Source organism: Scatophagus argus, chromosome 14, assembly GCF_020382885.2.
Source record: "Scatophagus argus isolate fScaArg1 chromosome 14, fScaArg1.pri, whole genome shotgun sequence".
NCBI lineage: Eukaryota > Metazoa > Chordata > Actinopteri > Scatophagidae > Scatophagus > Scatophagus argus.
Window position 1 is genome coordinate 10,889,750 of NC_058506.1, and position 25,123 is coordinate 10,914,872.

The 25,123-nt window shown below is 41.0% G+C and overlaps 1 protein-coding gene across 4 annotated transcripts in view; it reads left to right on the plus strand.

The window, feature by feature from the left end:
- nrg2a (neuregulin 2a) overlaps window positions 1-25,123 on the plus strand; it is a 68,695-nt gene that overhangs the window by 27,517 nt on the left and 16,055 nt on the right. For all 4 annotated transcript variants that reach the window (XM_046410405.1, XM_046410403.1, XM_046410402.1 and 1 more), the window contains exons 2-4: window positions 3,710-3,875; window positions 4,911-5,029; window positions 24,313-24,433. In XM_046410405.1, coding sequence (XP_046266361.1) covers window positions 3,710-3,875; window positions 4,911-5,029; window positions 24,313-24,433 — 406 coding nt within the window. The remainder of the gene's footprint in view (window positions 1-3,709; window positions 3,876-4,910; window positions 5,030-24,312; window positions 24,434-25,123) is intronic.

The window sequence follows — 25,123 nt, forward strand, 5'->3', positions numbered from 1 at the left end:
CTTCTGACAACGTGCAGTAAAGTGACATAACACCAGAGTAATCAGGGATACTTTGTCTCCAAGGGAAAACACAAAGGCATGCCTCAAATGCCTTTTCTAAGCTCCTGGAAGTAAAACAGAAACATTAACTCAATAATACGAGTAATGCATTGTTAATTCATCAAGTCACTTTGTTTTTGAACCACTTCCTGGGCTGAAGTTTCCAACTGTTACTCAAGGCATGAGCTGTTGACACGCCGGTTAGGCTTCTATTCTCAAATTTGGTTTTTATAGTCCATGTCTGCAGCTGCCCCTCCGCTTCAAAAAGAGAGAATCGGGCTGTTGTTGAGGCAAGGGTTTATCATTGCTGCCGGACGCTTTTCCCACTGGTGTAATGGAAAATGAGATAGCCACTTGTCTCCAAGAAATAATTTTATTTCCAATGATAATGACTCTTTATTTTCTTGTTGGAAAACATTTGTTGCAATTGGTAGAACTGCTTTCATATCAGTGGTTGACTTGATTGAACTTTGCTTAAGTTGTCCATCAAACTGTCCAAACATGAGCAACTACTGTATATCACACTGACCAAGCTGTCAGAGTAGAACTCAGTGGATTATAGAGGCATTTGTTTTGTTGATTTATTTTGCGTTGTGCATATAAAAGAGCTGGAAAAATGGACATTATTTAACAGAGACACAAGGGCTAATCTTATGCTAATGTTAAACATCTGTATCTCAAAGCTCAAGTGTCTGATGGACTGTGTCTTCATTAGAGCTGTGTCTCGTAGATGGAGCAGACCCTCTTGCACATCTGGCTCGCCGGGTTGATGAGAAGTGCAGTCCTGTGTTTCTGTAACTTTTCCAGGCAAGGACAAAGCTTGTTTAATTTGCTTGGCAAGGACAAACTTGTGTCCAGGCGAAGAACTAAACATTTTTTCTTTATGGTGCAACCTCATTCCTGCAGCTCTCTAACTATGACTGACAAGACTTTCCTCAGGCATTGTGCTGGGCTGAGTCTGGCAGAGCTGAGTGTGTATAGAAATCATGTAGACACGCAGACTAGGAACTTTTTTAAGTTGGGTTTTGTAAGTCATAAGATACAGCAGTATATAAACAAGCTGCCTATCAAACACTGAACATGCGCATATGCTATTCATCAATGTGCCATACAGTTACAAAGCTGTGTCATTACATACAGTACAACCGAATCAGGGTTTGTAATATTCCATTAGCCAGTCTAATGCAGTGGATCAGTGGACCATAGGATCTTGTGCAGTCTGATCTTTATTTAACATCAAGTCCAATACAGTACATTACATTTGTTAAATAACAGACAATATTCAATTAAGTACATATCAAGCATCAGGACTCTCATGTTCAGTATATGGCCTTGCTGGGGACCCCTGATAAACTCTCACCGTTTGCAGAGTTGATTTTAAACGGTGATATGCAGTATATGTTCAGCCTATATAATGTTATGACTTTCAGCAATAGCACAATTATGCCTTGCTGCAGAAATGAGGTTTTTATTGTCCCAAACCCCTTTTGGGACAGTAAAATCTTGAACAAACTGCCCGAGCAATTGCAACATGAAGATTCATCCCGAGAATAAGCTCATTAAGGTTACTAAGTACTCCTGTACAAAGGCACATCTGCCTTCTGCTAGAAGCTTTGTCTTTATTTTCCAAATGCCATGAATGTCATCACTCACATTTTCCAACAGTTGTTCACAGATAAAAGACCACTGTCTTACCAGTAATTTTAGTAACAAATAGCTGCTATTGATCTAAGAATACTTGCTTCTTCCATTGATCTGTGCTATTTGTGAGCTATTTTGAATCTGACATTTCACTATCTGTGATTCCAGTGGAAATCAGCACAACAGACAGCTCTTTTGGTGTTCAGGATTGTGGAAAAATCATGCCTGCTTGTAACTGCCTTTTGTATTATATTAGCAAAATTCAAGCTGCTCAAGTCATATTATTACTGAAGTGAGGGATAAATGTCAGTACATGTCAAAGGTCTTCAGTGCTGTCAATTATCATTTTAAGACTACTGCATAAATTATGCTAATTACATTCATGGCATATATATTTAAAAAAAAACATAATCCATATCTGTGTGCACATTTAAGTGAGACAAAAAAATGGATTTCCAAAGATTGAGGACAGTAGGTTTTATTTATGGCCTAACATCTACTTTGAGTTTCATGTTTGGTACCAAAGATGGCTGGAACTAAGAGCTGTGTCCTCTGGCTCCTGTCAAGAGTATTAGTGCCAGGTGACCAGAGGCGGCAGAGCACACTCAGAAGGTACCTGGTTGCTGTAAACAGAGCTCTTTCATATCCACATCAGACAGGCTTACAGAGCAGAGCAGGAGCTGCTGTTTGTACGTGATCATCAGCACTAACCAAAGATGACTGTTAACTCGTAGGATTTAAAATCCTAAAATTGTTGGTGCTCGTTTCATCATCATTAACAAATCTGAAGTTTGAGAATGCTGTTTGAGACATAACCCTGACTTTACCTCGAATTCATCAACGCTATCCACTTAAATCCACGAAGAGAATGAAAAATGCAGCATCATTAAGCTTTTTTTTTTTTTTTAATTCTGTGTAGACATGTCTCCTTTACCAGGTCACTGAAGTAGGACAGTCTCTCAAAAAAGAGGCCGACGGGGGGGATAATTTTGGTGCACCTCTATTTCAATGTTTAATTGAAGCCTTTACCTATGCACACTTCACTTTGCTTGTCATGCTTTGTTTGTCTTCATTCTGCCCTCATCTTTAGAGGTGATGCACAGCAAACAGCTGTAATTTGTAGTAGCTTGGTTTAGCATGTGTATGAAATCGTAAATGTTACACATGGAGACAGAGAGAGAGAGAGAGAGAGAGAGAGAGAGAGAGAGAGAGAGAGAGAGTTCGTATGTAAGAGAGAGAGAAAGAGAGGGGGGCATCTTGGCCAGCCCCTGCTTGACCCTTGTTCACCCCTTCTCTCTTGCTCCTCCCTGCATGAGTCTTCAACTAAACATGTGTGCAGCTGTCAGCTGGCAAGTGTTTGTGTGAGTGTGTGTTGTGTGTGCATGCATTTGGGCATTTAGACAAAGGCCGTTTTTTCGTATTTTGATTTTTTTCATCTAAGGACAAAAAGTTGCAAGAAATTATGCCAGATAATAATTCATTTTTTAACTTTCACGTGTAATAAAACACTGCAGTCTATGAAAGTTTGGAAAAGTAACTGAATCTTCAGAATTTGTGTTAGATCTGAACAGGTTTTGAAGATGAAAGACGTATGATAAAAGCGTTTTCTTTTTCACTTTGTCATCACAACAAACTAGTTATTATAGTGTCAGAATGTTCTTGGCTTTTCTTGTTTACCTGTTGCCTCTAATTGCGCATGAATTTGTGGTTGCAGATTTTCTTCATCAGCCAGTGGATGTTTGCTAAATATTGCTTCAGGTGTTTTTATAGCAGTAAAGCCAGAATGAAATTCAACCTGTTTATTAGTCTGAGGCAAAGTTGATAATGTCTCTAGTGACAACATCTGGTGGTCACATGAGAGAACTTTTGGCTCTCTCCATAGAGATGATTATTGGCTCTGCTGTTGTCTCTCTGTCCTCCCTCAACACCAAACCACACATTTGGTTTGCAAACCAAATGTACAAACTATAATGAGGTTTGTGCCTATAGTGGTTAATAACACTGAGTTGTTCTCTTTCTCTCTTTTTAGCTGCGGCTCCAAAGTTAAAACCGATGAAGAATCCAATAATAGTGGACGAGGGAAGCAAGCTCATCGTTAAGTGTGAGGCCACAGGGAACCCTCTCCCTACCTACAGATGGTTCAAAGACGGTAACGAGTTGAAGAAAAGCAGCAAAGTCCGAATAAAGAACAGCCGGTGAGTATAAGTCACCTGTGTTCTGTAAACCTAACACAAACAGAGTAAGTCGGGTCAGGGGTGCTGTTATCAGTAGGCTGTGCTGATGCAGTTTTTCAAGAAACTGTGGACTGCAATTAATTCATCAAAATCAATCAGAAATTGATTGAAAATATTTATTTAAGGTTTGAGATTACCAAAGATTATTCCCCCATCGATTTATACTAAATCGAATCAATCTATCATCCCTTTTTTTGCCTTCATGCGTAACTTTCTCCAATAAAAAAAATTTCCAACCTCAGTTCAGCACATACACAAGATGCAAGTAAGTCTTGCATGTGGCTAATGTCTGCTAGCGTTAGCCAAACATAAGCGTGTATGTAACAGGGTCATTTTGCTGCTTTGTTCCATGGACGTGTTGTAAGTGCTGGAAACTCCAAGCAGTTGTCCATTTGTGTTTGGATTTTTATTGCTCAGCCAAACAAATTTTCAGTCTTTCTGGTTTTCTTTAGTGTTGTGTGGCTCACTGCACACACTCCCCGGACCTGTGTGTGCAGTTAATTTCAGCCCATAGGATTCACATTGGAACTTATAACTTATAACTGACTTTGTCTGCAGTTTGTAGGGCCTGTCAAAAGCTTTTCTGATGTCTTTTTTAATGAATGATTGCAACCTATTAGGAAAAAATCCTTTTTGGGCTGCAGGGAATTTTTTTTTTTTTGTTTGTTTGTTTTAAAGTTCCACAGTCGGCCACTGGAGTAACTTAGCAGCAAGGCTGACTTGTGCAACCATATGCTAATGATGCTGCAATTAAGTAACTTGGTAGCTGTAACATTTAGCTTCATGCTTTCTTATTGTAAGCAGTTTTTCACGCCCAAATTTGGCCCTGGAGTGAGTGAGTATGTATCCCTTTCAAAGCAGAGAGCTGTTGCCATGCTGCTGCTTGCCCCGTTGTCTGCCTCCCTGTCCCCCATGTTTCCACTTGTTGCGTTTCCATGCTGTTTCCTCCCTGCCATGATTCCCCTGACTCAGCTGTGTGAGTGTTGTCTCCCACAGGAAAAACTCCAGAGTCCAGATCAGCAGAGCAGAATTGGAGGATTCTGGGAATTACACATGTGTGGTGGAGAACCCACTGGGAAAGGACAACTCCACAGGCACTGTTAACGTCCAAAGCAGTGAGTACACCGACTACTAAGCAACAAGTGAAGTGGCACAGATGTACAATGTTGTTGTTGATATGACTGTTCTCTTGCCAAATGAGAGATCAAAAGGAGGAATCGCAAACAGGCATGTAACGGCGGTAACATGCATGAAGAACAACTGTCCACACATGTGGCTGTGGGCCCATTAATGAGCGGAACACTACATAGTACTTGGAGGTGAATGGAATTTAAATGCAGACGGTGTTTTGATCCCTTAGCTTTTCATTCAAGGTAGTCTGCTGGCAATGTGGAATCACACAAAACTACACCACACAGTGCTTTTTACTAGTATAAAATCTAAAACATAGCTTCACAGAATATGAAAATTGTAAAAAAAAAACCAAAAAACAAAAACCCAAAAACTCTTCATTGAACTCTTCGGAGTGTTTGATCGAATCGAACAGGCTTGTTCAGTAGTGGTGTGTGTGCACTGCTGAGTTTTGCAAAGTACTGTAACAGATGAAAGAGTTTCGATAACAGCTGCTTCCATTTGGTGAGGTGGTGAGTTTGTGTTTGTTCCGAGCAGTGCGGGTAGTGAGTGTGTGGCTGCTGTGGGTAGCTTGTTGTCTGAGTGGATGGAGCCTGTATTAAAAAACAATATGAGGAGATACAATTCATGTGTCTTCACTTAGATCAAGGAAGGACTTGATGCTATCTAGTTGCGGACTGTCAGGGGACTGGAAGACGGGTCGCCTGGCGTACATGAGTCAGTAACTGCTAGACTGTGCATGAACCTCCTGTCAGCACAATGACTTCACCTGGCTGCTCTATCTGTCTGTCTATCAATACAGTGCAGATTAGAGGCCATCATGTTGAACAGCATCACCGCAGATAGCATTTTATTTTACTTGTGCATGACGACATATTCATGCTACTGCATGACTACATTCATATATTCACTATACTTTTCACAGCTTTTGGAGAATCAGTGAGTTAGACAAAAATGCGGGCTCCTTATATGGCACCACAGAGGAGATATTCTCAGTCTCATCACTGACCTTGACAGCAGGATGATTTCTGTAGACATCCCACACCGGTGTGAGAGGTATAGCTGCTATGGAAAAGGGAGGGACTGCAGTTTAACCATCCCTCAGTGTCCTTGTATTCACTTTCAGGCGCAAAAATCACCCCCCCCTTCTCTCTTTATATTTGTCAAGGCCACATTTTAGCGCTATTGTTTAGGTTTAGCAGACTTAAGCTGAGCTGCATTATTAGAGTAGCAGCGCCTTTCAGATAAAGAAAGGGCCCATTGTGTTTGAAAACACAGAGAATCTCAGGGGTTGCAACATGCAAGTTTCATTTCCAGCAAACAATCGTGCAGAAAAGAAGCCATCCATCTTGTATTTAAACGGGGCCGCATGTTGCCTCTTTTTATTTTCTGACGTTTAAAAAGCTTCAGTGAGTTTTATAGCCAGATCGTATGACTTATACCGTACGCTTGTTTTGACACTTGGCTTCATTCCAGTCCAATGATGTATTTCTTTTTTTACTCACAAGCCTGCAATATTTAAAGAGTCAGTGACGCAAGATTCAAATCCCTAGACGTATGGCGCTAACATTTATGAAAAATTAATATGATAAACATTAATAACTGAGTAACAATCAGGCTTAATGGCAGTTAAATATAACAGGTTAAATCATGCTCCGCACCCTGCAAAGGTTGGGGGAATCCCTGGTGGCAGCACCTGTTTGCCTGAGTGTTACATGAAGGCTTATGAACATGTGACTGGTGGCCCCATGAAACTCTATATTATGATCTTAGTGGGCAAAAGTGCTTGTTATGCAGCAGCATCAAAGAAAATATAATATTACAAAGCGATGAACAAGTGGGCTGAGACGTACAGTAGCCACAATGGATAAAACATGACTGAGCAATGATACGGTACACTGGACGGTGTTTTCACTTCCAGCACACACTGTTTAGAACAAGTTAAACATGATATCCGTGCATCTGGTGCAAAATGTTCTAATAGTCAGAGTTAAAACACATGTGTATATTTGTGCATATTGCCCTGAATGTCATGCCCATCTGATGGATCCCTGTATGTTCTTTGCATGCCTGTCTGTCAGCACTGGTGTTTCTTTAAATCACTCCTGGATGTTCAAACAATGGCATCACTGTATGTCCTATCATGTTCCGTGATCATCAGATGTCTGTCTCCATGTGTTTTTGTTTGTGCATGTGTGAATGTGTTTGTTCACCGTTCAATAATAATGTCCCATTGTGTTACAACAGCACGTCTAGTTCCGTCATGCTTCAGGGGAGAAGGCAAGACAGGGCGAATCAGGGGTGGTATGTCCATAGACAGAGGGAGGGCTTCCTCTCAAACCATATGTGTCAATTAAAGGAAATGGAAGCGCACAGTGCACGCTGCTGTGATTGTCATATGCTGATGAAAGGCTGAAATCAGCAGATGTTGAGAAAGAAAAGACAGAGAATGTTTGCAGAAAATGTTTGCGACAATAATGGGCTCTCACTGGCTATGAAACAGGTTGGTATTGGAAAACATCTGTTTGAAGCAAATGTGCTATTTGCTTGGTTTTGACGTGGAGGACACGTAAAGAGTTGCTTCTCATCCTAATGCCATAAGAGAAATGGCTATTGTGTTAAAGGGCTGCAGTGGAGAGCGCTTGCCTGCTGCAGTATGTTGCCAAAGCAGCATGTAGCCGCAGTATTATCTGTGTATGTGTGCCTTCTAGGGAGGGGGAGCACGAGGAGGGGTGCAGATGTAGATGTACAGAGAGAGCAAGAGAAGAAGAGAGCGTGAATAAAGGTGGGGGGGTTACAAAATGAAGGAATGCATGACAGGAACCAGACAAAGACATTGGGGGAGAGAGCGAGAATGGGATACAGCCGGAGGAAAGAAAGACAGACAGCGAGGAATCTAGGGAGAAAAGTATGAAGAGGAGGAAGATCGCTGTGTTGCAGACCTTCACACCCATTTTCGAATGCAGTTAGTGCCTGCTAGCTTTGTCTTCCTTGTGTATCTGATGCCTACAGTCAGGTGCCGGGGCATGGCTTTACCACTCACAGCTTATGGCGAGCGTGCATGCTATCACAGCTGCAACGTGTGAAGTGGCTGAGGAAACTATTAGAGACCTCGGCCGTCACGCAGACATAAAGTAAAGGATCATAGATGATGAAGTTAAACATGCCATGTGCTCCTGTGCCTGCTGCTGTCTGTTCTGGTGAAGGCAGACTTTGGGAAACCATCACTCAGCTCCACCACATGGTGAATACAGGCCACCACAAGCTCACACAGACTGCTGCACCGTGCCACTCAGTGATTTAACTTGTGTTTGTGTGAAGCGGAGGGTAAAAGCAGCTCTTGATTAATATAATTATTTTGATAATATTATTAATATTATAATAATATTATATTAATATTATTCCTTTCCTTCATTTGAGGGGAGGGGGAAGGTCATTCTGCACAAATGTAAAAAAAAAAAAAAAAAAAAAAAAATCTCCTTCGCATTTTGCACTGTTTTGTATTGTTGAAATGTTTTTAAGCAGTAAAACAATTTGTTTGTTTATGTTATAACGACAAAACATTTTCATCAACAAGTACGAACATAGTCTTTTAAGTTGCTATGCTATATACATAGCATCAATTACGCAAGAAGTGCCAGTCTAACCTGTCATGTAACCCTAAGGTGCTATTAAATAGGAGTTGCCTGAACATTCCAGCTTTATTTATCATAAAGGACTGTGATGAAGGGAAATATCTCTGCCACTTGCCATGTGAAACAAAAACATATAAACCCTTATTACTGATGCTACAGATAACAGCTGGTCATTAATTAGCTCAGCAACCCCATATCAATATTTGTACAGCAAGACAAATGCGACACCCTTGTAACTCTGAGCCGAGATGTGGACCACGGTGTGCAAATTGCCTTGGATGGGAAAAAATAACCAGTGTGTTCAAGGCTGAACCTCAACTCAAAGTGAATCCCTCACGCATTTTAAAGCACACAGGACACTGTGGCCTCCTGCCAGCCATACAGTTTGCCAGTAACACTGAATGACTGGACCTGTGCGGGGATTTAACTCATGTCTTTTTATTTTGTGTGACCAGTAGAAACGCACACTGTCAGCTGACTGAGTGCCAGTATAATTATTCAGCACAGATGGTCCGATGTTCTGCTGAGTTGGATGTTTAAGTTGCTTGTTGTCAGTGTTTCAGCCTTAAGATTCATTTCATTCTCTGTCCACCTCTGCGGCTGCATTTCTGCTGCTTTGGTGAAACATGGCATCAGTCGGTGGAGCGATTTTGACTTTCTTTTTTGGATCCGAAAGACTTTCCACCATGTATCACTGTTTGCATTTTGCCGACTTCGGCATTGTGACAGAATGTTAACAGTACACAGCATGTGCGTTAGTGTGTGTCTCCTGGTGGTCTGGAATATCATGTGTCCTTTTGCAGTTTCTGTAACAATTGTTCCCTTTTCCAGAGTGGTGTTTTCAACCTTATGCCCAACCCCCAGTGTAGAAGAACAGGGACCATTTGTTGTCCATTTGGTCTGACCTCTACCCTGTAATCAGTCTGGCATGGTAAGACCTGCTGGCCTTTTGAAAAATGGTGTAGTATATCATCGACTGTTTTCTATAAGGCCAGTGTTAAGGAGCAACACTAGTCAAAGTTTGCTTGGCTCCACGTGGCTTCAGATTAAGGCCTCCCATTATCCTACAGGCTGCTGTGTTGTGATAAGCGCTTGTGAGGCAGCCATGTGTCTGCAGGCTGCAGGTCACATCCTTGGGGGGTGCTGTGCACAGCTCCACTGAGAGAGTGTGTGAGCGTCCAGGAATGTGTTGATGGAAATCACAGCTGAACATATGATTGTTCCAACCTCAGCAGTCATGCTGGGGCCCACCAGCAACAATTTCGCGCATGCATGCACGCACGTAGGCACGTACGTACGCACACGCACGTAGGCCCACACACACACACACACAAATACAGGCGCACACATGTGCACATACCTTTACAAGTTTTCACTGCCCGTTCTGAGGCTAAACACAGTCCCCTCTGTCACAGAGTAAACTCTTATCTTACTTGAAAAGATCTCCTAGCTTATACGAGTGAGTGGACAAAACACCTCCGCAGCACGATGGCATTCTCACTTAGATGAGATATAGACTTCATTAAGTTAGCTCTTTTACATCCCATACATTCTGAATCTGACTTTAGGCCAATGCAATAAATTTACTGTCACAGTTATTCATTTATCAATTAAAAATTTGTTGACGGCTCTGACTGGTAGTGATTTGGCAGCACAGTGTCGGGCGACTTTAAGTATGCCAAAAAACCAGACCAACAGCAGAAAAATGTCTGAAAGTGATTAAGAATCAGAACATTTTCCACTTTTCATAAGCAATAAATTCATTAATTGGCTCTTACCAGAAAAATCATAAAGTTGTGTTACTGTGTTTGCCTTCAGAGTCACAAAGAGCCTATCATCATGTATTTTGCTTTGGAAGCACGGTTGTTAGAGCAGAAAAGTTACGCTCCAGGCATTGGTCATCTTGAGCCAAATATTATTTCACTTCTATTATAATCAGACAAGTGATAGACAAGTGAAATCATGTTTAATGTCCTATAGTTGAGTTTAATTATCATAGTAGATGAGGATGGTTGTGAGGGGGGGCAAGTATCAAAAGATGTTATGATACACTCTGACTTAGGTTGTTAGTACTGGTATGGAAAACCATTACTGTTCTGTTATTTTAGCTGATGTTAAATGATACACAGTACATAACACAAATAAACACAAAAAAAACTCCCACAGCTTTTTATGTTTTTTTCCAGTAATTCTTCACATCGCTCCTACGTAAGTGAAACATGACAGTGAGTACTACTTTGAACTGGATAAACAACAACTTCCTTTGCCCCTTCTGTGTCTATCCAGGCTGAGTGATAAAAACAAAACTTACTATTACTACATAAGTGACAAGATAAACTCATCTCTAATGACGCTAAAAGGGTGTTAGTTGCGGTTGTGGCTGAATGTGGAGTATCTGTATGCTAGTCAGTTCTATTGATTGGTGTGGGGAAGCAGCAACAGCAGCAGAAAAGTCTGAGAGGATCAGGCCTTCACATCTGCCAAGCGTTCTGTATTTACGGCCCACTGGAGGACAGCTTGTCTAGTTCTGTGGATCAAGCCGCTGTGCTATTAGTCATGCCCACTTTTTCAAAATTATCCTCAGTCCTGGGGTCTGGACAGGCATTCCTCCGAGGTGGCCGTCCGATTGCACCACTGTCTCAGGTCTCATCAGTTGGCCCGTTTGATCACAAAATCAGGATCCAGTTTTCGCTCTGTGAAGCAAATAGGATGTTGTAATCTAAAAGGCACACCTAGCACTGAAAATTCTTGTTAGCACAGACTCAGTCGTTTTAAAATTGTGCCAAATGTGTAAAAATGGTCCAAGGGATTGATCCCAGTCTTGACTTTGGGAAGCGAGACATCCAAGTTGCTTAACAAGTTGCAGACTTCGGCCCTTAGTTCTCCGGGGCATTCATAAGAGCCTACGGGCAAATTTACAAAACATGTTATCCAAGAAGATACATATGACGAAAAATCTAAATTTATGTTACTCCAGCTTGTGCGGAAAATAAACTGTGTATATTAGTAAAAACAACAACAACAACAAAAAAAAAACAAAATGTCAAAATAACCTCAATGTAAAGATCAAAATGTTAAAATACCAAACACTGACCACAAAATCAACACTTTAAAATTTGACAAATCAATTCAACAATTTCGCCGCCTCTGCTAAACTTTTACCAGCTGAAAAGTTTTTATTCCATGTGACATCACCTCTTACCTCATGACAGCTGGCGCGTGTCAGAGACCGTGTTAGACCGTGTTTTGAAGCTCTTGAAAGTCACCCACAATAATATTTAGTTGCAGACGCACTCACAGGATCGTCACTTCACCCACGCTGCACCTTGTTTTTGTTTATTGTCCGAGCCTTTTCGTAATAGCGGGCAGCATCCGGCACAGTGGGATGATGGGAAAGAGTTTATGTTGCAGGTGCATGAACACCCACAGCATGGTAAGCACGCATCACGCAGCCGTGCAAGCGTCGCTGAGCCATCCGGGCATCACATGTGATGTTACAAATGGGCTTAGTGTACACATGCAGCACTGGACTGAGGAGGACTTGAATGGCGTGCTTTGATTATCATCCAAATGAAAAATAAATAAAAAGCACAGGGAAATATAAATTCATGATAAATATTATGCAACTTCGACAGAAGTTTGATGTGTACTTGTAATACATGCAAGAAAAGAAAAAAACACCCTCATGTGTTGACTTCTGTTTTTGCACTTCAGAGGAGCATGTATGGTTTGATTATGCATGTGATAATTACAATATATTTGGTGTAACTTCTGCCTTAATGAACCTTGTGCAAAACCTGTGTGACATGTTGATAACCCTTTTCTGAAATCGTAGAGTACATCTTTCTTAGAGATATTTACATGGCAGAGGAAACCCAGTTTACTGAGTAGTCCTTCAACTCAGCCTCCATCGACTGTGGCAGAAGATGAGTAATGTTAGGTGTCTGACACATGAAACATAAATCAGCTCCCTAATAACCTGTGTCAGTAATTCATGGCTTTTTCAACATGGGCTATGTATGCATGGTGTGATTTTCTGGCTTTGACATGCACATGCATCATAGGAGAGGCAGCTGTTGAATCCTCTCATTATTGAACAAAAAAAATTAAAATAAAATAGTAAAAGATAGTAAATTGAATTAAAAAATTTCTCAAAGCATCATTGTGTTCTGCTCGCTCTTTTGATTTGCTTTAATCCCGTAGGTCCGGTGCGGTAAGTGGGTGCCCTCATTCAAACCTTGGCCAAAACAACTTAAGTTACTGAAAATCAGAACACATCTCACTTCTTAGTAATCTCACTGTGTTATATGTGGGACAGTTAAGCCTCAGTGTGAATGAGTGAGGATATTGCTATGTGTGTGGAAGGAAGCAGCTGTTACACTTGAAGAGCTGAGTGATGTGAGCAGGAGGTGACATGAGGTTCCGCTGTGTGCGGAGCTTTGTTAACTCTTCCAGAGCCCGCGACTTCAACTTATCTGTGCCTTCATTTAATAGCATAATAAAAGATTCCCTTTCAGGCCCCCCTCAGCTGTCCTGGTGGTCTTTTTTTCTCCTATGGTGACCCCAGCTGTGGGTGACTGTGCAGAATTTGTGTTTTTGATGTGCCAAAGAACTAACAAGAACCGTTTGTTAATACTTTCAAAGAGGGGGAAATGTTGCCATAGTGTCACAAAGGTTTGTTTGCATGAGTTTGTGGAAATTTGCAGTTCCTTGGAAATTCAGTGGACAGAACCGACACGTTGAACGCAGGTCTATGACTAAACTGTTGTTCACTCACATCAAACAAAAGCCATGCCCCTCCTTCTACTTTGCGTTTTCCTGAATTTGACGTGAGTGATTCTGGGTGTCTTTGCACTTTTTCAAAGTTTTCTTTGAGCGCAAGAGGAACATATACTTACCATTCCATTGCTTAAAGCCCAGGAGCTCAGTACTATAGTTTGGTTGCCACAGCTGTCTCTCATCCTAAACCTCCCATTACTCCATCGCTCTGTTTCCTTTTGTTGGTGATTTTGCAACTGTATTCATCGCATCCCATCTGTTAGGGGTGTGTGAGTTCTTTCTTTGGGATTCTGCATAGATAAGGAGTTACTGTCAACATTATGGAAGCCATTTCCCACTGGTTTTAACAACTGACTATATTCACTGTGAACTCATCCTTTTGTGTATACAGTCGCCCAGCAGTGTGACAGAACCACAGTGCTGCCTGTTTTTCAGGACGAACAACGGGTGTGTGAGGTGTGCTTGTGTATATGAGTGAAGGAAGTCTGCAGCACACACTCACACACACGCACAAACACAAACTGTGTGCTCTCTGGCTTTGAGTGGGATAGCAGAGGGAAAACCTTTAGTCTTAGCAGCTGGCCACTACTGTAGCTGTGAGCACAAGACCCAAATATGGAGCTGTGGTATATGTTTTCTATATCTGGTACACAGTTGCAAAGTCTGCCCTTCCTCAAAAATGAGGGCCAGCTGTTGAAGATGAAGGGCAATGGAGAGATGTGAACGCCTCAGATTTTGTCCTTTTAAAGAGATGATTGTCTAGAAACAATTTGTGATATTAATATTTTCTTTCCGTTTTTTCAGTATAAAGTAGTCATTGATGTATTTTCTGTTTGGCCTGTTCTTTGTCTTGGCTGCTGTAGTGGCTCCCTCCGCTCACTGAAACTACCAAAGTGTTCTTCGTCTTTATTTTCCCTACCAGTTACTGGCAAAAGTAGAAAAGCTGACGTTGTTGCGGTGACACGGAACATATAAAGCTACATGTTTAAATGATTTCTTTCCTCAGAAATCCATCCATGAAACCCTGTAGAACCATTTTATGTTGAAAATATACAAAAACAAAAACAACAACAACAACAACAAAAAAACAACCAAACTGAGAATTGGGGTAAAAGGCAGAGAGAGAAAGCCACAAGCCTGTGCTCCTTGTCATAAAATATTGTATTTTGATTGCATTCTGAGCAGCTTGCCAACACCGAACTGAGCAGGAGCTGCTAAAGGCAGAGCGATATGAGCGGCCGGTAGTGAGATGCCACCCCGCATATCTCTCGTAAACTTCTTACAGCATTTTCTGACCAAATTTTCCGATTTTCATTAAGTAGTGAATTTTTTTCTCATTACAATGCAAGAAATCATAAAGTTTGACAATTTAAATCATAAACTAGCTAATTCCTGCTGGGTTTAATTAGCTCCTCCTCAAAATTTTTTTCACATCCAGGCTGTTGGACAAATTCTATGTCATAGCCAATTTCCGACCAGTGCTTGCAGACATAATAACTTCCTCATTTACAGACTACCTTTATCTGTCGAAGAGGCGACTGCAGGCCGTTATTAATGCAAACATCTCATCTGAGTGTGCAACACATATATCGGCCTTAAGGCACACTGTTTTGGACTTCTAGCAGAATTCAGTAACAAGTAGTTTGCAGTTAAAGGTTAGCTTCATGAAAATAATTTGATTTGTCATCTAAACTTAAACTAGGCATTTATTCACCTTATTTTGAGCATACAGCCTCCATCATAAAGGTGATAAAGGCAAGGGTCTTGCTAGATGGCACCTCAGCAGCAAATGCTGAATGAAAAGAAGAGTGTGTTTTCGCAGATTACTCCTTCTGACCCTCAGGTTCAAATGTGCCATCTTCACAGATCTGCTTCTCTGACCTTGCTGTCTGGCAGGTGACTTAAGACAAAAGACTGCACCAAGTTGAGTGGCTCAAAATAAGATGATGATATGGTCAGAAAATGAGTGGTGCATTTTTTGGTGCAAAGCATACATCCCTGCAGCAAGTAAGCTGACAGTGTGACTCAAGTTTTGAGTCCTCTTGCATCCCCTCTCCACACCTGGCCATACTTACCAGATGGGACAGATGCAAACATAAAGATGCAGTAAACAACAGTTCCTCAGGTCAGAGTGGGAAAATGAAAGCAACAGACATCCTCGGGACGCCACACTGAGCCTGAGCTGCTCTGTCTGGAAATCCAGACCACAGAAAACATCATGTGTCACTTTGTTGCCAGCTGCACACATTCTGGTGCTTGCCAGCGGCCATATCAGCACCCGTTTATGCACCCGCACCATAACCTTCCCTGCTGAAGCGCACGTTGCTTCTTTCGCAGTGCAAGAGCAGCTGTTGTGCAATCGCACACACTGGGCTGCTCTTTGATTTCACTTCAGTGTTGAGACGATTGAGGCAGGCAAGACCAGGCATATCAGCTATGTGACTGAAAAATGGTAATAGGAGACAAGAATATAAAAGAAGACACACTGGTTGTGGCAGTGGCAGTCTTGCTGGAGAGTGGGTGGTAGATTAATGTTCGTGGCAGGCTCCATTTTGTTCATTTCTAAACATTCCTGTTTCATACTGAAGGTGTTTGAACTGTGGATAATTTTCTATTGAAAAAAGCTTTACGTGCACTCTCATTCATAATGACTTCTTTGGTGCGTCCTACCTACAGTAAATAGTAATTTAATTCCTCTTTGGGTATTTGACATGAAATCTCTTTTGCTCACTTTGAACTCTGTGCAAAATGCTTGAAGACACAGATGCTGCATGTTGCCTTTGATTGGGTGTGCCTATACTGCATGTGTGGAAGTAGGTGCGTGCTTGTTTTTTGTTGGCTTTGGCAAGGTGAAATATTTTCCAACTTAAGATCCTGTCGACAGTCCCTTTTTTCTCAACCTCCTTCCCTGCATTACTCTTGTATCCATCTCCTTTTTTTGGCCTTTCTTTGAATTTGTTTCTGTTTCTTTCTTTTCATTTCTTTCATCACTGCTACATTTGTCTGGATTTGAGCTCCTGTCAAAATGTGTTGGGGTTTCTAAATCTGAAAATGAAAACATGGATTGTGTGTAATGAACAAAATTCAAATGATAAAGTATCAATCTTTCATAAATATAAAAGCAAATGTTTACATGTGCCAGATCCTCCTTGTAGCAAGGCAATCTCTGCAAGCACAGTCCATACATCTATCTTGCTCTCTTATTGGTGTAATTTGTCTTTGACTCTACTTTCCAAAAAAGCTATAATGCCTCAATTCAATGCCACTGCTACCCACACTATAAATAGATATAAAGTCTAATTTTCTTTTCTTTCATGCAGCTTAACCGTCACTGCACATCCTCTTTCAACCACATCAGTCCCAGCTGTCAGCAACTTCGTATTGAACCAAAACCTCATTCACTAAATTTGATCTTTTGTACAGTTTCCTGATCTGTTTATCTTATCTTCATTTGTTTCGTTCAGAATAGCCTGTCCTTTCCAAATTACAGAAAGGAACATAATGCAGTCCACACAAGTGTAGCAAGAATGCATGCGATATGAACTGGGCTCTAGCATAGAGATAAAAGATCTTGGTCCCAGCTGTAACAGGAGACATGTCAGACATTCCCTGCCAGGAGTCGGGAGGTGGGGAGGTGGGGGTGGGGGCACTCAGAGTCTTTTTTTTTTTTTTTTTCTTTTTTCTGGTACATAAAACTTACTTGTGGAAAAGCATGTCTGGGTGGCAGAGCTATTACAGATACCATCCTCTTTATGTGTCTGCTGAAGGGTCTGTATTTAAGACATTTATCACTTTCCCATGCGACCGATTTTTATGGCACGAGTTTAATTTTTCTGCTTGTTTGAATTGTGATGATTTACTCTATGTGATAAAAGCAAGAGTTAAAGGCCCTGTGTAGTACTGCAGTATGGTGCCACCTGTTGACACATACTTGCTCCTGATCTAGCTAGCACTTTATCTAGTTTAGATATTAATTTCTTCTTATTATTATTGTCATTTTGTCAAAAATATGTTATATGACTAAGAAGAGTTTTGCATGTATCTGAGACCATAAAAAGTTACTTTACATTCGTAACATAATTTACACAACTGATAAGTTGAAAACTATATCTTAAATGCTCAGATTTTTTGTTTTTAGAGCTTTTAAAGCTTTATCTTTCCTCCGTGCAGAATTGTAGTCAAATGTCAGAGACGGACCCGGTGACTGTTCTCGCTCACAGACACACTCCTTAAATAGGTTCCATAATTTATACTTTTTATCCTGATAACAACGCTTTTAAGAGTGAAAACACAAAGCCATAACAAAGTCCAGATGGAACTGACCCACCGCTGCTTGAATAACTGCCTTGGCTTTCTCTCTGCACAAAATCAGATTCTGTCTTGTGTTTTAGGGATGGCTTTCTGTTCAATTGTAGTGCAGAAGTGAAAAAGATTAAGCCGAGCTGCAGTAAATTATCAACATTTGTCATAAATTAGGGGGACATGTATATAACTCTGCACCTTGGACAGGCCAATTGAAAATGTATTTCATTACACAACTCAGCATTTCAGGTTGGGTTGTGAGGTGTAGCGCAGGGCTGGGATTCAGCGTGAGCGCTTTTCTGTTTGCTGCATATGCACAGGGTGCCTCAAGAGGAAAGATCTGTGCAATGGGGACCTCTCTTTTCATTTTTACGATTTTCCTAGAATCCTTTGGAGAGCGTGGAAAGACAGGCATGTTTATGAAGGTTTCCAGATGGTCCTGCTTGCACCCCCCAGCTTTTCTTTTCAGTTCTTGGGCCATGAAGGATTAATCAAAGTCAGTGGCAAGGGCTGATGGCTAAACACTGTGGCTCTCACTAACCTAGAGGAAACCTCTCGTCAACTCCAACTCAGATTAAGCCCCTGGGCTACAGAACCGAGGAAAGTTGAAACCCGAGGTTAAAAACCCAAGCAATCTTAACTACACCACAGCCACATAAGTGCAGATAAACGAATTCTGTTTAGCAGAGAGGCTGATCTCCTCCTTGGGTTAAAGGAAATTCTCTCCAACATCCAGCCAGGAAGCAGAATCGACCTTGACGAATACACCTCAGCTCTGATTCCATTTGTGAGGTGGGGGATTTTGCTACGTGCTTTTTATGGATTCTCTCTCACATGTGTGTCGCAGAGTTCGTTCTGTGACTCCAAGCCGTCCTCGGCGATTAAATGCATTCTCACTGTGATGAATAGGAAATGTCCAGACTGCTGTATGATCAGTCATTTTTAGCTTCAATATAACCATGTGGCCTCTTGGGGAGAGGTGCAGACATAAAAGTGCTGCGTGCTCAAAAGAAGAGTAAAACAAAACTCTAAATTTCCAAATAAGACAAAGATATTTTTGTATTAGTGCTGCCCACTTTTGCCTGTGCCTTGATTATCACTTCAAACACTATGTAGAAAAATCAGTCCTGGAGCAGGTGGAACAGAGGAGCTCTCAAGTGGCAAAATATGTGTCTTCATTGGTTTATGTAGCACACTGTTTGAATTACACTACAGTTTTGTCTGCTACGTGACAGTGCAATGCACTTTCATGCAAAAACGCTGTCGCTCTAACCCGGCTGAACAGCTGCTCAGCATGGCAGTGATGAACACATACAGCATTCACTGCATGTGCTATTATACCAACTGTCAGCAGAAATCTCTGTGGTCTTTTCATAGCCGTTTCACTGGATGGTAACAAATGAGTCCATATCAGAATAGCCAACATACAAAATTCATCAGTTCTCCTCCTTTATGGTGTATGAGCAAAGAATCAACAAACAATTAAACCTTTAAAACAAAAGCAATGACATTTAAAGTCTGAAAAAAAAATGTATTCACTGGGCAACAAAGCATCAGACCACATACAGATGAACACTTTATACTCTTTCAAATATCACAGATCACAGAGGTTATATATGTAACTCAAAATGAAAATCCAGCATAAACCCCATATGCATAAAGCCTTGATAACAGTCATTTAAGGCACTGTATTCGTCTGTGCCAAGAAATAAGTGAAGTAATACCTGCTCTCATGTCAAGGGAAAAAATACTTTGGAATGCTGGCATATAGAGGACATGTATGTTCCCACACGCTCTTGTCAAAAGTTACCTTATAAGCCGTTTTACAACCTCACCAGTCCAGTAATTAAACTGTTATTATTATTTATCTTCTTTATCCATGTCATATGGCACTAGATGAGATGCTCCTCTGTTGTTTGTATGTGTATCCCCAGCCATGTCAATACATTTTTTTTGGCCTTGTCATTAGTTTTAATCTCGAGTAAACATGTGGTGCAGCCTAAGTAAACACTGTATTGGCTGAGCCAGATCACCTCAGAAAGAAAACACTGCTCTTGTTTCATTGCTGGGATGCGGTCTGTATGTACCTCTCCTTGTATGGGGTTTTTAAATAAGTGATAAACATGCCACCGACGATATCTGCTGTGAGCCCGTCATTCTTCCAGTTTTCTGGCTCGACGCGTTACGGTGCAGTGAGATCGAAGTCGAGGGACCAAAAGAAGCTCTGTGGGTGACTGCAACTCCTGCCGTCTGTCCTTAGACTGTGATGTTGGCGATGTTACAATCTAATGAGAGAAGGAGAAAAAAAATTGTGTTTACTGAATCCAAATTCAAGTATTTAGCGCTACTTAAAATACACAAACGAAATCAATATTTATCAGTCAGTAAATGGCCTTTCAACTTATTGCACAGCAAGATTGTAAGTAAGGATTTTGCAATATAAACATTGCTAACTGAACGACTCATTATGTCCTATGTGCCTGACTCTAGGAAGCAGTTGGATAGTGCATAACCCAATAAACACCAGGCAACTCTGGTATGTAAGTTTTATAACTTTTAATTGAGTTTTTGATCCTCAGCCATACCACAATGATTTGAGATCTTCATAATTGCCACAATGCAGCCCTGTCTGCAAGGCATTGCACTTAAATACAACTCAACAATTTCCAACAATTCACCCCCTTTTTGTTGGTTTCAGACACATTATGGCCAAAAACTAATAAAACTTAACAAATGTAAGAAAGTAGTTGTGTATAAACGTGGCTACTCGATAAAGGCTCAGCTCAACTGCTCATCTGCTGGGACATCTCGTAGAAACACATGCATACATTTTTGAAATTTCCTCCTGACAGACTGCGCTCAGGTTCAACCTACGGGTTGTTTGTGGGTGGTTATAGTATTTATCATGAGGATGCGGACATTCAGCCTGACTCTGCTGCTGGCTGCAGGTGAAGACAGGAAGCAGTCCAGTCCGTGGCATCTCAGGGTCCTGCCTGGATATTTTACTGCTGCTCAGCAGGTTTTTACATACTTTTGTCAAGTTTTACAAGTTTATTATAAAACCTGAAGTGGGTCCACGTGTGTGATTTATAGATGCTCTGTGCATTAGTTTGGTTGCAGTTCCTTCGCTTTGGCCTCCAGCTGTTTGAATCAAAGCAGGCATAGTTTAAACTTGACATCATAATCAGAACTGTTGAATCTCTTTCTTGTTTAGCCATAGTGAGTACAATCAGTATTTGATATAAATATTTTATTGAATCATGTTAACTTCTCAGATTAGAGTTCTAGTGTGTCCAGGCCCTGTATGATTTTGTTGTCAATATACACATACTTTTTCTTTTTTTTATTCCTGAGCTTGGAATAAGGACTGAGACTGAGACTGAAACCAGAACTTTTTCCCACTCTGGGGGAGTAACTGGAGCACACAAAGGAAAGAAAGGAGGACAGCAGAGAAATGGAGGAGAGGAGGAGAAAGTCGGGACACTTTGTGTGCAGTATCACAGATTGGATGTCATTTGGTGACTGCAGGCCAACAACTGTTCTCAAATGGATTGTTTTTGTTAGTACTGGGTCGGATGCCATCTCCAAAGCCACTGCTGTATCAGTTCGCTGAATGTTGCTCAGTTGTGGAAAAATATGATCTTGTGCTTTACAGGTCCTTCATGCCTGTCTGACACCAGTGATCAGTTTCTCAGAGTTACAGAAAATGTTAAATTCTGCTTGTATACTGTTAACGTCCGTTGGGAAAATTTACAAGTGCCTGGGTACAGATATTGTAATATATGCTGCCTTTAAGAGAAAGATTGCGTCAGATCGTGAGACTTTCCTCAATGAGTGTTGAATTATCCGAAGAAGACTTGCGTTTTTTTGTTTTTTTTATCTGTTTTCACTCCGTTGAGGTTAAAATAATGTCCACAGGAATGTATCTGTGCTCCTCCTAGAAGCTTTTGAATGCAGGCAGGTGATGTTTACTGTTAAGGCATGTGAATCTTGTCCGCTGAAGGTGGAGGTGCAGGTGCAGAGCCCACACATCCCCGTGTGCGGGCTCTGCACCTGCGAGTGTTCGGCTGGATGGCAGAGTAAAACAGTTTCTGTCTGGGTCTAAAACCGAGCCCGTAGCTCAGACTGTAGATGGTCATGCATCAATGTCATGCACCAGTCAGAAAAGAACAAGTTCAACGAAAGCATTTTACCTTAATGGGCTTCTGGATGATTTTAAACCCAAATTTCATGCAAATCTGGTCAAGGAAGTGCAGCTGGTGGCCAGCTGAATATTTATTGAGTCACAGAAATGTTAATACAGAGATCAGTGCCCATGGAGTCTGGTGTAAAAAGGAATCTGTGACCTTAAAACAGACAAAAGTAGGTCATGGTCGATTAGAATATATTTCAGTTCAGAGTTCAATGATCGTTTGCATCAGGTCGTGTAGTCCTCTGATGACAGTACGTCTTATCTTTATGAAGTTCTGGTAATTTGGGGCAATAATCACTTAAAAATAAATCTCGAAAAGTACCAGATTTTATCCTTCTTTCTGAAAATGATGAGAATGTGTAAAAAAAGAAAAAAAAAAGAAAAGTGAGTGCAGTGAAACAGATTTGACCAGTAGCCAAATAAACTTTGACAACAGAACATGTCCAGGGTTCACATATCAGCCTTGATCCTTTCTGTGTGAAGTTTACATGTTCTCCACCTCTTTGTGTGGGTTCTTCTCCGGGTCATTTGTTTTCCACCCACATGTAAGCCAGGTGGACTGGAGATTATGTGCGAGTGTGTGTGTGTGTGTGTGTTAGCCCGCCCTGCAGAGGACTGATGAGCTGTCCAGGACGTTCCCCGTCCTCCTACCAGTGCATTCTGGGATCGGCTGCTGCCCCAGTTAGAGATTCATGCAGCCTGTTTTTGCCGCCTTTTGTTTTGCATGTTTAACAGTTGAAGACTGCGCAAGGCTTCTATTTGAGCGTAGGAGGCTTTCTATTTTTCTTTTTTTGTTTTGTTTTTAACAATGTTTTCAGGTTCTATCTTCCTGACAGCTTTGTCTGATCTTTCTTTTTTTTTTTTTTTCTTTTTTTTTTACGAGGCGTTTTCACACGCCAGCACACCAAGTGAGAGGTCAGGTGTGACGATGAGGTAGTCCTGATTAAATGTCGAACCTGGAAACGTTTTTGGAAAATTCTGAGGTGACGGAGGATGAGTGCTGTGGTATGTTGGAGACATTAAATCATTTTTAGGAAACTTCGGCAGAACAATAAAATGACAGCTTTTGACTTCGAACAGAATATATTACCTTTTCAACTCCAAAAATGAAAGGTCATATATAAATCACAACTTGCACCAACTCGTCTCATCACACTGAACCAGCTGTAGATTTATGTTTGGATGGGTGTTTGTAATAGTAAACCTTTGTGTCTGCATGTGAACCGCCTGAATACAGTAACTCACTGAACGGAATTTCAGTGAGTATCTGGACTGTGTGTTTGAATTTGAATAGTAACACAGTAGCTTTGTTACAGAGCGATGACATCTCATTTTGGTAATAAATGACGTCTACTGACAAATAACCCAACATTTTGTGGTTTTAGTGTAATATTGTGATTGGACTGACAAGTGGAGCACAGACTGATGTCATCTGTTTGCTTTGTTCTGCTAACCAGCATGGGAATTAACCTCTATTGTTTCAACTAAATCAGAAGTGTGAGCACGATTCTCTGTCAAACTGACTTCTTCAAACTGTTGTGAAATTTATTAGCCTGCTGTACATCAGAGCCAATGGGCCAGCTGAATCAAATCCTAGCGCTCTTTCATGTAAGAGGATTCTGCATGATGAAACTGATGTACTGTAGCTGTAAAGGGTTCTCCAGTCGGGAACTAGTGTTTTCCTATCGACACACGTCATATTCTGCAAAGGTGCTAATGGCACCTGGCAGCAGGTACATAGTTGCAAATGACGTGTCAACAGTCTGACTCGCGAAGCACGCTCCTCCCTTCTCAAGCCCAATCCTGTTACTGCGCACCTCTCTCAGCACTCCCCTTCCTTCAAACGTCCCTGCTTTCGTCCCGATAAGCAGACTTCATCCCAAACATATTGTATCTATTCAGTCGGGGGGATTAAGCGCAGATACATGACATTTTGGGCCATTCCAAGGACCTGAGTCAACGCATAAACAACTCCTACGCTATGTCAGGGAAATATTTATCTTTGCTCATAGAACTTCTTGAGATAGTGTCAACACTGCTTAGAGACACAATTACATTTGAGGACGGAAAACTAAGAGATCTTGTGGAAATACAAGTGCATAATATGAGCAAAGCTGAAGGTGGTTATCGAGAGGCAAGACTATCATTCTGATAAAAATAACAACCCCGTTCTTGTTAAATGAAAATCTTGTGAGTGATCATGAATCATAGTTTCTCCTTTATTTATATTAAAATTTTCATTTATTCACTTTGTTTCTGGGTGAAGCTTTCATAAAAAAAAAAAAAAACAATGAATCAAGATTCAGAACAATATAACTGATGTGTTTTCTCCCCTGTGTTTTTTTTTTTTTTTTCTCAGTAACCACAACACTATCTCCAGGCTCAGGCCATGCCAGAAAATGCAACGACACAGAGAAGGCCTACTGTGTGAATGGCGGCCACTGTTACTTCATACATGGTATAAATCAGCTCTCCTGCAAGTGAGTTATCTCTTTTGTTTTTGGGATTCACCTTGAAAATTGCACTTTCATTGTCAGCCTATAATCTTTTAGAGATAATGTGTCCCGCAGTTTTAATGTGAAATCCTTTTATGACATTTTGACTCTCGTAATTTTCCTCAAAATCCTAACTACAAATTTTCTTATCCTGCTGTTTATTTTCCTGAGAGCACTTGATTTCCGTTCTTCTTTTCTTTCAGCAACAGCAGCAACACATCACAGGAAAACGCTGCCAGTCTGCCTAACTACCCACCTGTTGTGTATGTTAGCAGTAATAATGGAGTGAGGCGGTGCTGTGCTCATCCTTTTAAGTCATGTTTAGTGTAGGAGGACTGCACATTAAAAGCCTTTTCAAAATGTCATGAGTCACTGGTTTAGTAGTGAGCAAATATTTATTCCTGTTAGAGGCCCCCAGTGAGGTAAATAGAATCGTTGCTTACATTTGAGGTCCTTGGTAGAGGGGATCAAGACCCATGTGTAAAGTGTGCTGGAGGAACCATGTATCTCGGCTTTTTCAAGAAGAAAACAGGTTGACGTTATCACAGAAACAACCTTTTTTTTCTTTGACATTTATATTTTAGTTTATGTTAGACTCGAGGTCAACAAACGTTATTTAGAATGATGCTCAGGTGCGGTTATTATTTAAAATAAGGGTTTTCTTTTTTGTTTTCT